General features: G+C 38.4%; 1 protein-coding gene across 3 annotated transcripts in view; it reads left to right on the top strand.

Annotated features, from left to right (window-relative positions):
* THRB (thyroid hormone receptor beta) overlaps positions 1-16,578 on the top strand; it is a 203,488-nt gene that overhangs the window by 158,211 nt on the left and 28,699 nt on the right. For 2 of the 3 annotated variants that reach the window (XM_072153623.1, XM_072153624.1), the window contains one exon: positions 3,221-3,284. In XM_072153623.1, the coding sequence (XP_072009724.1) occupies positions 3,266-3,284 (19 nt within the window). In that variant the 5' untranslated portion in view covers positions 3,221-3,265. Of the gene's footprint in view, positions 1-3,220; positions 3,285-14,848; positions 15,096-16,578 lie in introns of all 3 variants that reach the window. The other variant, XM_072153622.1, reaches the window with a different exon arrangement.

Here is a 16,578-nt window from a genome sequence, read left to right on the forward strand (position 1 = left end):
CTGTCATACTGATCCGTATAGTGCTGTCATACTGATCTGTATAGTGCTGTCATACTGATCACAGTGCTGTGTGCTGTTATACTGATCTGTATAGTGCTGTCATACTGATCACAGTGCTGTGTGCTGTTATACTGATCTGTATAGTGCTGTCATACTGATCTGTATAGTGCTGTCATACTGCTCTGTATAGTGCTGTCATACTGATCCGTATAGTGCTGTCATACTGATCCGTATAGTGATGTCATACTGATCTGTATAGTGCTGTCATACTGCTCTGTATAGTGCTGTCATACTGATCACAGTGTTGTCATACTGATCTGTATAGTGCTGTCATACTGATCTGTATAGTGCTGTCATACTGCTCTGAATAGGGCTGTCATACTGCTCTGTATAGTGCTGTCATACTGATCACAGTGTTGTCATACTGATCTGTATAGTGTTATCATACTGATCTGTATAGTGCTGTCATACTGATCTGTATAGTGCTGTCATACTGATCACAGTGTTGTCATACTGATCTGTATAGTGCTGTCATACTGATCTGTTTAGTGCTGTCATACTGATCTGTATAGTGCTTTCATACTGATCTGTATCGTGCTGTCATACTGATCTGTATAGTGCTGTCATACTGATCTGTATAGTGCTTTCATACTGATCTGTATCGTGCTGTCATACTGATCTGTATAGTGCTTTCATACTGATCTGTATAGTGCTGTCATACTGAGCTGTATAGTGCTGTCATACTGATCTGTATAGTGCTGTCATACTGATCACAGTGCTGTGTGCTGTTATACTAATCTGTATAGTGTTATCATACTGTTCTGTATAGTGCTGTTATACTGTTCTGTATAGTGCTGTCATACTGATCTGTATAGTGCTGTCATACTGTTCTGTATAGTGCTGTCATACTGTTCTGTATAGTGCTGTCATACTGATCTGTATAGTGCTGTCATACTGATCTGTATAGTGCTGTCATACTGTTCTGTATAGTGCTGTCATACTGATCTGTATAGTGCTGTCATACTGATCTGTATAGTGCTGTCATACTGTTCTGTATAGTGCTGTCATACTGATCTGTATAGTGCTGTTATACTAATCTGTATAGTGTTATCATACTGATCTGTATAGTGCTCTCATACTGATCTGTATAGTGCTGTCATACTGATCTGTATAGTGCTGTCATACTGTTCTGTATAGTGCTGTCATACTGATCTGTATAGTGATGTCATACTGTTCTGTATAGTGCTGTCATACTGATCACAGTGCTGTCATACTGATCTGTATAGTGCTGTCATACTGATCTGTATAGTGCTGTCATACTGATCTGTATAGTGCTGTCATACTGTTCTGTATAGTGCTGTCATACTGTTCTGTATAGTGCTGTCATACTGATCTGTATAGTGATGTCATACTGTTCTGTATAGTGCTGTCATACTGATCACAGTGCTGTCATACTGATCTGTATAGTGCTGTCATACTGATCTGTATAGTGCTGTCATACTGTTCTGTATAGTGCTGTCATACTGTTCTGTATAGTGCTGTCATACTGTTCTGTATAGTGCTGTCATACTGATCCGTATAGTGATGTCATACTGATCTGTATAGTGCTGTCATACTGCTCTGTATAGTGCTGTCATACTGATCACAGTGTTGTCATACTGATCTGTATAGTGCTGTCATACTGCTCTGAATAGGGCTGTCATACTGCTCTGTATAGTGCTGTCATACTGATCACAGTGTTGTCATACTGATCTGTATAGTGTTATCATACTGATCTGTATAGTGCGGTCATACTGATCTGTATAGTGCTGTCATACTGATCTGTATAGTGCTGTCATACTGATCACAGTGTTGTCATACTGATCTGTATAGTGCTGTCATACTGATCTGTATAGTGCTTTCATACTGATCTGTATCGTGCTGTCATACTGATCTGTATAGTGTTTTCATACTGATCTGTATAGTGCTGTCATACTAAGCTGTATAGAGTTGTCATACTGATCACAGTGCTGTCATACTAATCTGTATAGTGTTATCATACTGATCTGTATAGTGCTGTCATACTGATCTGTATAGTGCTGTCATACTGTTCTGTATAGTGCTGTCATACTGATCTGTATAGTGCTGTCATACTGTTCTGTATAGTGCTGTCATACTGATCTGTATAGTGCTATTATACTAATCTGTATAGTGTTATCATACTGATCTGTATAGTGCTGTCATACTGATCTGTATAGTGCTGTCATACTGTTCTGTATAGTGCTGTCATACTGTTCTGTATAGTGCTGTCATACTGATCTGTATAGTGATGTCATACTGTTCTGTATAGTGCTGTCATACTGATCACAGTGCTGTCATACTGATCTGTATAGTGCTGTCATACTGATCTGTATAGTGCTGTCATACTGATCTGTATAGTGCTGTCATACTGATCTGTATAGTGCTGTCATACTGATCTGTATAGTGCTGTCATACTGTTCTGTATAGTGCTGTCATACTGTTCTGTATAGTGCTGTCATACTGATCTGTATAGGGATGTCATACTGTTCTGTATAGTGCTGTCATACTGATCACAGTGCTGTCATACTGATCTGTATAGTGCTGTCATACTGATCTGTATAGTGCTGTCATACTGATCTGTATAGTGCTGTCATACTGTTCTGTATAGTGCTGTCATACTGTTCTGTATAGTGCTGTCATACTGTTGAATAAATTGTTAAATAACAGTTGTTGCATAACTAGCACTTTTATTACACATTTCAAACATTTCATCAACTCTTTACACCTAAGATTTTATTACAGTCAGTCCCCGGGTTACATACAAGCTAGGTTCTGTAGGTTGGTTCTTAAGTTGAATTTGTATGTAAGTCAGAACTGTATATCTTATAATTGCACCTCCACGCAATTTTTTTTGGTCTCTGTGACATTTGGATTTTACAAATGTTGGATTGTCATAAGAACCAGGATTAACAATTAATCTTCATTGCAGACAGCTTTGGTAAGTGTTATCGCTGTTTATTGTGGCCATAGGCAAAAGTACAGTAAAGGACAGTAGGCCACTGTCTGTATTATGATATAGACAGATGTATAAACATATTTTTAACCCTTTTCTCAGTATTATTTACCAGCAATGCTATCAAACTAAACGAACAATACCTAACCATCTATATTTCATAATCATACTTGGAAATTATTAAAAATGTCTTCTTTCCTTCCTTAGGTTACTTGTGATGCTTAGAAGAATGCACGGATCCACCTATCCATAATGCCTAGCAGCATGTCAGGTATACGCTCATAGCTTTTACCATAGCTACATAACTCCTTATTACCGTACTTACTGTAAGAATCAGTCTGTAAAACAGAAACTATTGAATATAACAATAATGGATTTTATGTTGTAAGCATGGAGGGGGTTTTACGAAATATTTATTTAAAAGAAGATTAGATATTTTATGAATCCGAGTTTTAGCAAATTTATCTATACAAGCAGTCCCCGGGTTACAAACAAGATAGGTTCTGTAGGTTTGTTCTTAAGTTGAGTTTGTATGTAAGTCAGAACCGTATACTTTATTATTGTAACCCCATTAAAAATGTGTTTGCTCTCTGTGACAATTGGATTTTAAAAATGTTGGATTGTCATAAGAACCGGGATAATCAATAACTCTTAATTACTGGCACCATTGATAACTGTTAAAGCTTTTTATTGTAGCCTAGGACTAAAGTACAGTAAATTACCAAAATCCAGAGTTCCGTTTGTAACTAAGGGTCGTATGTAAGTCAGGTGTTCTTAAGTAGGGGACCGCCTGTATACCTTTAACTGTGAATTATGGATATATGCATTCAACATTCCATTTAAAGAGGAAAATCATTTGGCTAAAAATGTAAAAAAAATTTTTATAATTGTTAAAGGAAATCTACCAAAATCATTATAAACCTGAAGCACTGTGACTGTTAATATTCTTATATCAGTTTATTCATGGCTTTCTTTCTTCTAAAATCAACTTTTAAAATTATGCCAATGATCCATAAGGGCACTGGGGGGCATGCTCTGGTTTCACATTTTATTTCACCTCCTCTCTGCTCCCTCCCCACTGATATATCTGCTGTAATCTCATGGCAGCAAATGAAGTTTCAGTACATGAGGGCGGGGTGCTCATGCACAGTGGAAATGCCTGTGAAGCTGCAGCACAGCAGACCTGTGGCAACGCCCCCCAAAGCCCCTCTGGCTCATTTGCATAATTTTAATAGTTGATTTTAGACAGAAGAGGCCATTAATAGCACATAAAAGAAGACTACCACAGTGTAAGTGCTTGGAGTAAGTCTTTCTGGATTATCATGATGGATTTTACTGGTAGACATCCTTTACAATAACTGTTGTCTTGAAGGCTATTTTGAGCTAATATTGACTAATATGAACAATAAAAATAAAATGATATATATAAAGCCAAATCAAAGACAGATTGCAATTCAATCAGAAATCTGTGATGACAAAATGACATAGATGTGAAAAACTCGCCACAAAAAATCCTTAGTTCTTGCTAATTTTGATGCTGCCATATTGCGGGTTTGTTTGGTCATGCTATGTGTCCGGCCATAACAGGCACAACCCCTTAATTATTAGATCCATTTGTGACATAGTATTTTTATGCTTATATACACAGATGTGAATTTTGCTCCATGGTAATGTGTTTTTTAAAAAGCCACAACCCCTGGTTAGGTTATATCAGCATGGCACACTATCTGCCCTAAACTTATCAATAGCCGAAGATTTACAGACCAGTGGCTGTCCCCTTACTGCAATAAAATACAATGTGGAATAATATATGCAACTCACCTCTATTGATCATACTGTGTATGGTGTTATACACTTCAGGGTATGGGACATCAGATTATTTTACAGAATCTAGGATAATAAGACTAAGAAGGCCAGAGGCTAATATATCATCAATTTTTATTCAATTTGCATGTTTCTAATCACTGTGGGCTATCTGACAGCAGTGATCTAAGATTTAGATTTTTTTTTAATTCCTCCTATGTGTTCCATGGGTGCTAAAGAGTTTATCCATACCGCTAGGCATTAGATGTCATATCTGTTTAGGTTTTTCTCATGCTACTCATTCGAACTTAATTTTACTGTATATGGAAAATTTGACATTTTGAAATAAATATTGTTTAACTTTTTTCATTAAACATTGTTTATGACATGAACTGTACTGCTCTGTGTAGTGACTGAGCAGTGTTACTAAAGTACCGCTCCTTTGAATTGGAGCTGAGCTGCTTTACAACAATTTTTGTTGGTTTGTTCAGGAAATAATATAATAAGAAGAAGAATCTTTATTTATATAACAACATCATATTCCGTAGCGCTTTACAAATCATAGTTAAAAATCATAGTTAAAAAACATGCACGTGGCCGTATATGGGGGCCATGAGCTAGCAGCCATTTGTGCATTTGCCCATTGACTCCTATTAAACATGGTCGCGATGCAGTGAGGCTGCCATGTCTTACCACAGCATGAACGTGCCATGTGGCCGGGATGCGCAATATAGAGCTATTTTGCCAATCAAAGACTTGTCAAGAAGAACACATTACTGATTGGGCAGTGATCCAAGTTTGGAGCCCTAGTTCAGATTCCCGCCCAAAATTGGTTGTAATAAATCAAATTTATTAACACTATCAAATGAGACTTTTATACCCAGCAAAGTAATAAAACAATGATAGTAAGACAATATTAGGATTTATTAGTGTATCACCTTAGACACTCTGCCACAATGGTTGCCCCACCCAACAGTTGGCTAGACTCTAAGATATGATCAGCAAGGAACATGCGTCATAAGCTGCGTGTTTTTAGCCAAATGTACTAAGACCGCTTGCACAAGTTTCTCTCTTTTACTTAGCAAGGAACAGACATCATAATTTCCTGCTCAAAACATCATAATTCTGTCACACCCTCCTTAATCATTATCACCCCTACTTATGTGCAGTTGTGATGTTTTTAGATTATTTTGCTGTATGGGCAAATATAGGGATTTGAATGGATGACTGCATTTGAACATTACTATTGTATGTCCTCTACAGATCCACAGCAGCCTTTCTACAAAAAAATCTACAGCACAAAAATTATTCACCAATGTTTTTTTCTGTGTCTTTTTTCCCTACAGTCTGTGGATGATATTTTTTTTAAAGAGAAGAGTACGTTTTTTATTAAAATAAAAAATATTCACTTTTCCCGAAGATCCCCAGTTGCAGCAATGCTTTCCAATCTCATGGGCTTCCGGGCCTTAATGACCAAAAGTGATTGTGTCAAGTACATCGTACACTGGAGGGCTGAGCCAGTCTCTTTAAAAGGAAACCTACCACCTCGGATCTACCAGTAGATATGGTGGCAGGTTCCTCTAATCTGTAGCAGGAAAGCACTTTTGATGGCTAATCCTTTAGTGCCCCAAATCTTTTAGAATTTTAATGGCCATTATATGCACATTTACTAAAGAGGTTGCTGACGCGTGGAGTAGCCGGAGCTGAGGCTACATGGCGCTGACCAATACGGAAACCTCTTGCGATATGCTGACCAATACATCTTCAGCATGCAGCTACAAGGAGCAGTGCGTGCTTATCCACGTTCCCGGGGTTTTGCACATGCGCAGTAGCTCCGGTTTCTGAGCTGGGATCGCGTAGCCGCCAGCCTGTGCTCTGCACATGCTCAGAACCCGGATTTGCGGTCAAGTTCGCACAGCTGCTCGTAGCTACCCACTGAAGATGTATTGTAATAGGTAGATCCTTGGTGGTAGGTTTCCATTAAGGCCCTAATGAATAATGTCCATGAGGCCAGGGATTGTCTCAGTTTTCACGTGGTTTTTATTTTCAGTAAAACCCTCTAAAAGTTTTGTAGCCAACCATGGCTGTTATCAGCAGATGTCTTCTGTGTAATACAAGTGTTCTTAAGGGGTTAAACTTACAGTGATTACTTTGAGAGACACAGAGAACCATAGATTAGATTAGATTCACAACTCCAGTATACAGGCAGTATTGTTCTTAAGTTGAATTTGTATGTAATTTGGAATAGGTATATTCTTTAAGTGTAACTCCAGACAAATTACTTTTCGGTCCCTGTCAGGGACTTGGGTTACAGAAGGGAAACTAGGAAACTATTGGGTCATGCTGGCTTCCCTGTGAGAGCTCTCCGCCTTCCAGAACCTAAATGAATTTAGATGCCACCACTCATGATATATAAGACTGGTGACCCCTTGCAGAGACTGCCAATTAAGGTCCCTGTGTAGGCGTGTAGAATCTTATAGCCATTGATGCTCCACTAGGGGGATTCTAGGAAAATCCATAATTGGCAGTTTCCGGAAGGAGAACTCTTACTTCCCGACACTATTCACAAGGCTCTCACTCAATGTTGTATTCAGGAGACCCAATCAGGTCAAAATAGTGCTGTCTACAGTTGGGAGTCTTCCTTCTTTAATAGATATACTGGTTTGAATATTACATTATGTAATAAGGCCTCTTGTAGGTCATGCTTGATGTCATATATGCTGCCTTACAAGGTAGCTAAAAGATGCATGGTTTTCCTTATTCCATTCTGGAAAACTTTGCATATTTTCCCAGAGACACCTTGCATAAGTTATGCCCAATTACAATATAACACTCACTAATTAAATCAATCACTTCAGGTAACATCTTTTCTAAGTTATAGTATCGATAGAACACAAGAAGTCTCTTATTAAGTTAACGTTTTAATATAAAAAAACAGTGCATATATACAAAAGGGGTTATGATACAAAAATGGTAAAAATTAAACACACAAATACAATGCTAAAATAAAAGTTTGATAAAATAAAAGGGATAAAACAGAACTTAATATATTACATGATGTTGTAAGTCTGGTGCCTGGGGAAGCAGAAATACACAATCCATCTATCCGCTAGGAATCCCCAAAAGAATGACCATTTTCTATCTCCAAATTTCTACCTAAATATGATCACATCCCCCCAACCCTCCTACCTGTGATTATACAAAAGAGGCTTAGAACCTGGTTATTGCTTTTTTTAATTAGGGTTTATGACCACTTGTATGGCTCAGAAGCTTTATATACTGATATCTTGCTATGTTAGCACCCTACAGCCTTGGTCTTGATTCCATCGTTTCTCTCTTGATGTCCCGCACGAATACATAGTAATCATGAGTATTAATATTTTGGGAGTTATTTAATTGATCTTTGTTACTGTGAAGCTATCCCTTGGCCTTCAACACATTAACAGTAGAGAGGTGAATGCAATTATTATAAGAAGGAATGTGGCCAAAATATGAATTATGCCACATATTCCTTTGATTTGTATAGCAAGAGGGGTCTTTCTATCTGTGACCTTAGAGCCCGAGGCCATTACCTCTTACTGACCTTGTTAATGGATGTAGATAGAATCTTATCGACAGACCATTAATTTTTATGATAGGATCTCTGGTTTTGGGAAAGATTGGTTTTATTGCTTGTCCTGCTCTGGATTGGATGAATGTCAGAGGGGAGGATCGCCTGTGACTATTGGATTTTGAGAATTTGGGGTTGACAAGGGATCAAAGATTTACAATAAAGCTTCTTTGCAGACACCTAACCAATGATCATCGGAGCCTGGGACTAAAGTTCAGTAAATTAGCAGCATCCAGAGAGCTTCATTTGAGCTTTAGTGGGCACAGAGGTTTGTTTGTATCTAGGGGTCGTCATGTAAATCGGGAAATGCCGGTATTGATGTTGGGAATATATTTTGCCATCCTATTTCTTTAAAGGTCAGGAGGACTGGAATGGAAACACGAAGCACAATGTTTCTGATCTCCAAACATTTTTATGTTGTTTTGGAAACTTCTGACCTCAGTTCAAGTTTAATAAGGGCAAAGCAGCACATTATGTGCAGAACTCTTTGCCAATTAAAAATTAGATGTTTCCATTATCTTTTTCTGCTGAGGCTCAATAATATGCAAATTATTTACGCCATCTGGATGTTTATGATAGCATACTATTAAGTCTAGGTCCTTTTTCATGTCACTACGTTTGCACCTAATCCAGAAAGATTTAGGTCATACAAGGTGAGATCTGAGTGTTAAAACACCAGGAGAATACTGCACATAAGATTAATTTAAGTAACACTTCCCGGTAATGTGTTATTATCTGCTACACATTGCTAATGTGTCTTCTGTTTATGAAAGAATTAACTGTACTGTTTGCAGTTATATGATGAAGGTGGACAGATTCACATTTACTTTATTCAATAGAGTTTAGAGAATACAAAATACAGTCATGTATAAACTTAAGGTTAAAAAGAGATCAGCCTTCCATTCAGTAAGTCCTACTCCTCCCCGTAATTTGTAAAGTTTTTTAAATGGAACAATTCTACCTATCCAAACTCATGCAGCAGATTACTTGTCTGGGAGCTAACTAATTTATACTAAATTCCCACAGAGATAACCTTAATTTACCATCAGATTCTTAAAGGAAATCAGAATTCTATTTTATACTTTAAATAAATATATAACTTCTAAAAGGCTGTCTCTTTTTTTTCTTTATTTATCATTTCAAGATACATATATATCCAGAAGAAAAGACAAAACACAGCAAAACGTTAGTCTCTTTTTACACTATGCATTATAATTAGAGATGAGCGAGCACTAAAATGCTCGAGTGCTCGTTATTCGAGACGAACTTTTCCAGATGCTCGAGTGCTCGTCTCGAATAACGAGCCCCATTGAAGTCAATGGGAGACTCGAGCATTTTTCAAAGGGACCATGGTTCGGGAATAAAATGTGTTAATTAATTGAAAAAGAATGTCTTCTGATAAGTTAGCAGATGTATGCAAACATCTGCAATCTATTCTTCACTGTTCCGCGCGTATATTATCTCCCGACAAGTTATCAGATGTGAAGAACAGTGAAGAATAGAATAAAAACAGTGAACATAGGATGATTTAAGTGAAAAACACAGTGAAGAATAGATTGCAGATGTTCGGCACATCTGCTTACTTGTCGGGAGATACGCTGTCTCCGTGCCCCGCTGTCTCCGTGCCCCGCTGTCTCCGTGCCCCGCTGTCTCCGTGCCCCGCTGTCTCCGTGCCCCGCTGTCTCCGTGCCCTGCTGTCTCCGTGCCCCGCTGTCTCCGTGCCCCGATGTCTCCGTGCCCCGATGTCTCCGTGCCCCGCTGTCTCCGTGCCCCGCTGTCTCCGTGCCCCGCTGTCTCCGTGCCCCGCTGTCTCCGTGCCCCGCTGTCTCCGTGCCCCGCTGTCTCCGTGCCCCGATGTCTCCGTGCCCCGCTGTCTCCGTGCCCCGCTGTCTCCGTGCCCCGATGTCTCCGTGCCCCGCTGTCTCCGTGCCCCGCTGTCTCCGTGCCCCGCTGTCTCCGTGCCCCGATGTCTCCGTGCCCTGATGTCTCCGTGCCCCGATGTCTCCGTGCCCCGATGTCTCCGTGCCGCTCCCCGATGTCTCCGTGCCGCTCCCCGATGTCTCCGTGCCGCTCCCCGATGTCTCCGTGCAACGATGTCTCCGTGCGACTCCCCGCCGCTCCCCGATGTCTCCGTGCCCCGATGTCTCCGTGCCCCGATGTCTCCGTGCCGCTCCGTGCCGCTGCCTGATGTCTCCATGCTGCCGCTGCCCCATGTCTTCGTGCTGCCGCTGCACCATGTCTCCGTGCTGCTCCCCGGTGTCTCTGTGCTGCTCCTCGTTGTCTCTGTCCTGCTCACCGTGTTCTGCAATGTGTTCTTCACACATATATATTGTTCTTCACATACTATTTTGTTCGCACCGTTCCGCGCGTATCTCCCGACAAGTAAGCAGATGTGCCGAACATCTGTAATCTATTCTTCACTGTGTTTTTCACTGTGTTTTTCACTTAAATGATCCTGTGTTCACTGTTTTTATTCTATTCTTCATTGTTCTTCACTGTGTTTTTTTAATTAAATGCTCGATCTCGAGCAGGGGAAATACTCGTCCGAGCAACGAGCCGTTTCGAGTACCTTAATACTCGAACGAGCATCAAGCTCGGACGAGTATACTCGCTCAACTCTAATTATAATGTGTTATTTGCACGTTGTAATACATAATGGGGCACATTTACTTACCCGGCCGACAGAGTACCAGAAATACGGAGTGCCGACGATTATGGCACGATTCACAGTAGATTATGGCACGGATCTACCAGTAGATATGGTGGCAGGTTCCTCTAATCTGTAGCAGGAAAGCACTTTTGATGGCTAATCCTTTAGTGCCCCAAATCTTTTAGAATTTTAATGGCCATTATATGCACATTTACTAAAGAGGTTGCTGACGCGTGGAGTAGCCGGAGCTGAGGCTACATGGCGCTGACCAATACGGAAACCTCTTGCGATATGCTGACCAATACATCTTCAGAATGCAGCTACAAGGAGCAGTGCGTGCTTATCCACGTTCCCGGGGTTTTGCACATGCGCAGTAGCTCCGGTTTCTGAGCTGGGATCGCGTAGCCGCCAGCCTGTGCTCTGCACATGCTCAGAACCCGGATTTGCGGTCAAGTTCGCACAGCTTGTAATAGGTAGATCCTTGGTGGTAGGTTTCCATTAAGGCCCTAATGAATAATGTCCATGAGGCCAGGGATTGTCTCAGTTTTCACGTGGTTTTTATTTTCAGTAAAACCCTCTAAAAGTTTTGTAGCCAATCATGGCTGTTATCAGCAGATGTCTTCTGTGTAATACAAGTGTTCTTAAGGGGTTAAACTTACAGTGATTACTTTGAGAGACACAGAGAACCATAGATTAGATTAGAATGTGAAATACGGAGTGCCGACGATTATGGCACGATTCACAAATTGTGCGCCCAATTTTCGATTTCCTTTCTGTTGCTTCCCTGATCAGGTCCGCCGGAGTTCACCTTCTTCTTCCCGGTGTATGTAAGTGCATTGTCTTGCTACACAATTTTTAAGTTAAATCCTGCGCTTAGTTCGAATCCGTTAGATTGTCCGACAGCCCACTCCCTGATTTCTGTTGCATGAAAGTCAGCGTGATTGCATCAGAATCCTATTGCGTGCGACACAATCCCCTTCTAAATACCTGTCCCAGCAGTGCAATGCTGAAAATTTCTAAAAGCCGACGAAAATGCGACCCGCGGGCCCCAATGTGTTAAATCCCCATATAGTAGTATGGCAGTATATGGTAGGATCAATCAGACAACCTAGGGTTAAAGTAGCCTTGGGGGGTCTGAAAAATAGTAGGAAAAAAAAGTAAAAAATTTTATTAAAAAATGAATAAAATTTAAATCACCCCTCTTTCCCTAGAATGATATAAATAAACAGTAAACATGTAAGATAGGGCTGCATCCCAAAATGTCTGATCTATTAAAATATAATAACGGTTATTTCTGGAGTTTAACCCCGTAATGGAAAATAGCGCCCAAAATTGAAAATGCCATTTTACAAAATATGCAAAATTCAATAAAAAAGTGATCAAAATACCATAAATGATAGCATTAAAATTTTCATCAAAAGTCGCAAAAAATTACATCACACCACAGTATAAAAAAGTTATTACCACCAGAACATGGAAAAAAGAATTTTTTTTTGTACAGGAGGTTTTAATTTTTGTAAATGTATGAAAACCATATAAAACCTACGGTATATAAATTTGGTATCCACCTTATTATACTGGCCCAAAGAACAAAGAAGATATGTCATTTTGGACGCTCAGTGAAAGCCGTAAAATTTGTTACGCAGAAAAGCATACATACAGCTCCTTACATGGAAAAATAAAAAAAAGTTATGGATTTTTGATGGTGGGGAGTGAAAAATGCAAAAACCAAAAAGGGCCTGGTTGTTAAGGGGTTAAGCATGCCCTGAGGAGCATATTAAGAGGCATGTGCAGAGGGTAATAAGAGTCATAATGAAGCCCAGTTTATAATTTCGTTGGAGGTTTCCAGTACAATGTTTTGTTTTTCTTTTGTGTTCCACGGGGTAGCTACTGTTATGGCAGGGGTAAATACTTGTGCACAACCTACACTTAAAAGATGTCAGTATATACAAGGGATACCTTAAACATACATGACGGAGTTAGCCCTGTAAACACACTCCCTGATGGTGATGAATGAAGTCACTATCATAAAGCAAATAGAAGTTGTCAGCAGTAGTGCTCTTACTTGATGAAGGATGTTGCTGGTAATATCACATCCGGATTCCTTCTGAAGCCCAGAGCAGTACTAAGATTGGAGAGTGGAGGAGCCCTGGCCGGCAGCTGTACTCTACATATCCCAAAAGAAGAAATGCCTAGCACCATGACACAATGGCTACAGGGCAAAATAAAGGATACTATACTATACTCCTACGCGTTGCATTAGTATAAATTTGCTATCTCTCTGATCAGACTTACCCAAAGAATTTAGAGGATATGTCATTTGGATCACAGAGTGAACGTGTGCAAAAAAATGGCACAACTGCTTTTTATGGTACTTACTCTACATATGAATTTTACAGCTTACCAGTGCATTGCATGCAATATCAAATGGTGCCACTAGGAATTTCAAATTGGCCCATAGTTAACAAAACCTAAATGTCTCTTTAAATAGAAAATTTAAAAATATATGGATTTTGTAATAGAGGAAATAGAAAACTAAAAAGGGATTGGTCCTTTATGGGTTAATAATATGTTAATATCATGTTTGGATCATTTATAAATTACTTGCACAATGCTTTTTTATATACATTCGGAGTGATTTGGGATCTAGTAGACTCATTAAACTCTTGATAAAGATTATAAATAATTTTTACCTAGTTAGGTCAACATTGTCGTTTTGTAGTGTAATGAAGCATCTCATGATACTTCAACGGAGAAAATAGAATATTCTTATTTCACATATGTCAGTTATAGCATTTTAAGAAATAGTATATGAACCCTTACTGACAACACAAAAGAAGTCATTTTTACTGAGCACATAAAGCACTGTTAGTGTATTATTAGTTAAGTTACATGGTGCTAATTACAATTAATATTATTAGTTATATATCATTAATATTTATTTCTAGAATTGTATATAAAAATGTACCGTAACTGAAAATAATCTTGCCATGTTTATTTAGCATTCAGTTCACAAATCCAGTTAAGTTCCAAGTTTTCATTTACCCCCTCACATAGTTATGTTTTATTAATACATTTGATAAGTATTTTATAAGTGTACACACACTTTTGTGAACATAACCTTATGCCTAAGTGCAGAATTAGTAGGGTTAAGAAAATCAATACAATCAATACAGTCAGATTATTTAATGTTAAGCAGCCAATTCTATTTCCTTTTAGGCATTGTTAATTGCTATTAATTGAATTTAAATTTTCAATATTCTGGCTTTAGATTGTGTATTATACGGTCTCTTTTGCAGGACTTTGTAGTCCCATAACTGTGTCAACATAATGTCACCATTAAAAAACTGTCTATTTTAAAGTAATTCTGTACAAATTAGAAAGAGATGACAACTCGCTGCTACCAAGAATGTCACAGTTAGGTGAAGGAGGTGTGAGCCAGGTCACTATGTGGTAAGAACAGTCACACCAGGCTGAATCCTCAATGTTTTAAGTTGTCAAAGCCTAAATATTATTCCCGACCAGACCCGACCTGTGAGACCTTAAATGATCATAGTGAAAAAGCTCATATATTGCTGAAGGATCCCTCTTAAGACAGATTTCTCTGAAATCGCTCTGTATTCAGAAGGCACCTCTAATGAGGTGTAGTGGACAAACAGAACATGTGGTACCATGATGGTTGGGCTCAACAAGTGATAATTCAAGCAAATTTCAGACTTTTCAAGGCAGCAAATAAGCTTTTTGTAAAAATGATAACATTATGCCCAAACAGATCCCTTGATGCAACTCTTGAAGAATTGAGAAAATGGAACATGAAGTTTAGGTTTTATTCAAAAAACTCAATTGATAGATTTATTGAAGACAATACATGCCGCTGGAAGCACTTGCAACCAAAGAGACCATACAATACAATGTACCGGGATCAGACATTAATGGATCAAGATTTCAAGTAAGGCAGATTGGAATAAATAGACTGAGTGACATGCGTGGCACAGGTTACAAAGTGGAAGACACAAAAGGTATTTTGAGTCGTATTGTTGTTTTTAGAGCCACTCTCTGTAATGGATTTCCGAAAATCTGACATCTCTATGAATTGTTTGATATTTTAGACTTCTAGTGAAAAGCTTCAATTTGAACTATTTGACTATATACAAACAAAACTAAGAAAATGCTCATTTGAGAAAATTTATTAATATGTGTAGCAATAAAAAGCAGGATGATGGAAATGACAATCTTTGAACAATATCCGTGCTTTATGGTTTGTGTTGCAATATTGTACATCTGTTTCACAAACCTAAACTTAAGAATTGGATTAAATATATATATATATATATATATATATATATATATATATATATATATATATATATATATATATATATATTCAAGTAAAATTCCTTTTGCAACCTATCTAGTAAATTAAAACTTGATAGTTCAGAAAATAAACAATAAATTAGGCTGTCTCCACTTTCAGGTTTTTGCATACAGTTTTTGAATGCAAAATCAGATGTGGATAATAAATGGAATGAAAGAATAAAGCACAGGTGATTCCTACATTGAATTTAGAATCTACTCTTGGTTTCTGCTTCAAAAACTTTGTATTAAAACCTAAAAATGGAACCCACCCAAATTAAAGACATAATATTTAGACAATGTATAAAATGCCATCACCCAGAGATTTTAAAACTGCAAATGTTATAGTATAATAAAAATGTAACCTCCTTATGAAATGTTTATTGAAAACCAATATGGAGGTCAGTATTCCTAATGTCCACTTGGATTGTAGTTTTCTAGCATTTTATGTGCCTTAAATGTGTACATGTGGATATGTATGCTCTGGCACATTGTGTACTATATTGCATAACTCTATAGTTCTTTACTTAGTCAGGAAAAGGTAATAGTGTAACGTTGATGCCATTGAAAGATGTTTAGACTATGAAGGGATTATTTCCATAAATGGCTGATTTGTAAATGTGTAACAAATATTGAATTTGCCACACAAATCAGTAACACTATGTGATCACCGCTTAAGATTTCCTTACTCCCATGTTGGATATATCATACTGGATTGACTGTAGTCAATCCAGTATCCATGGATTGGATTCTTCAATCCATTCTTCCATAATCGTAGTATAGTCTACAGTCTGGGCCACCAGGTTCTGGAGTGAAGATGTTTTCCATATACGTATACTGTATATATGTGTACTGAATAATACTTAGTCTATATTGTTTGGGTTTTCACTGTCATGTTTCTCGTAAAAATGACACATGTCCTTTCAAAGCATAAAAAATTTGCTAAAGGATGTGGAGCCACAGAAGGAGGTGGTGACAGACTTAGTTAAGTTGCCTCTGAGGTCACTCAAGGAGGGATTAAGTATTTTGGATCTCAGTCACCTCATAAAAAAGTTAAACTGGTTTTAAGCACTGTGCTTCTCTAGAATAAGCTGTTATTTACCTCAGAATGCCTTCTACTGACAGATGCTCCATGATTACAGCTTTAAC

Source organism: Engystomops pustulosus, chromosome 5 (assembly GCF_040894005.1).
Source record: "Engystomops pustulosus chromosome 5, aEngPut4.maternal, whole genome shotgun sequence".
Lineage (NCBI taxonomy): Eukaryota > Metazoa > Chordata > Amphibia > Anura > Leptodactylidae > Engystomops > Engystomops pustulosus.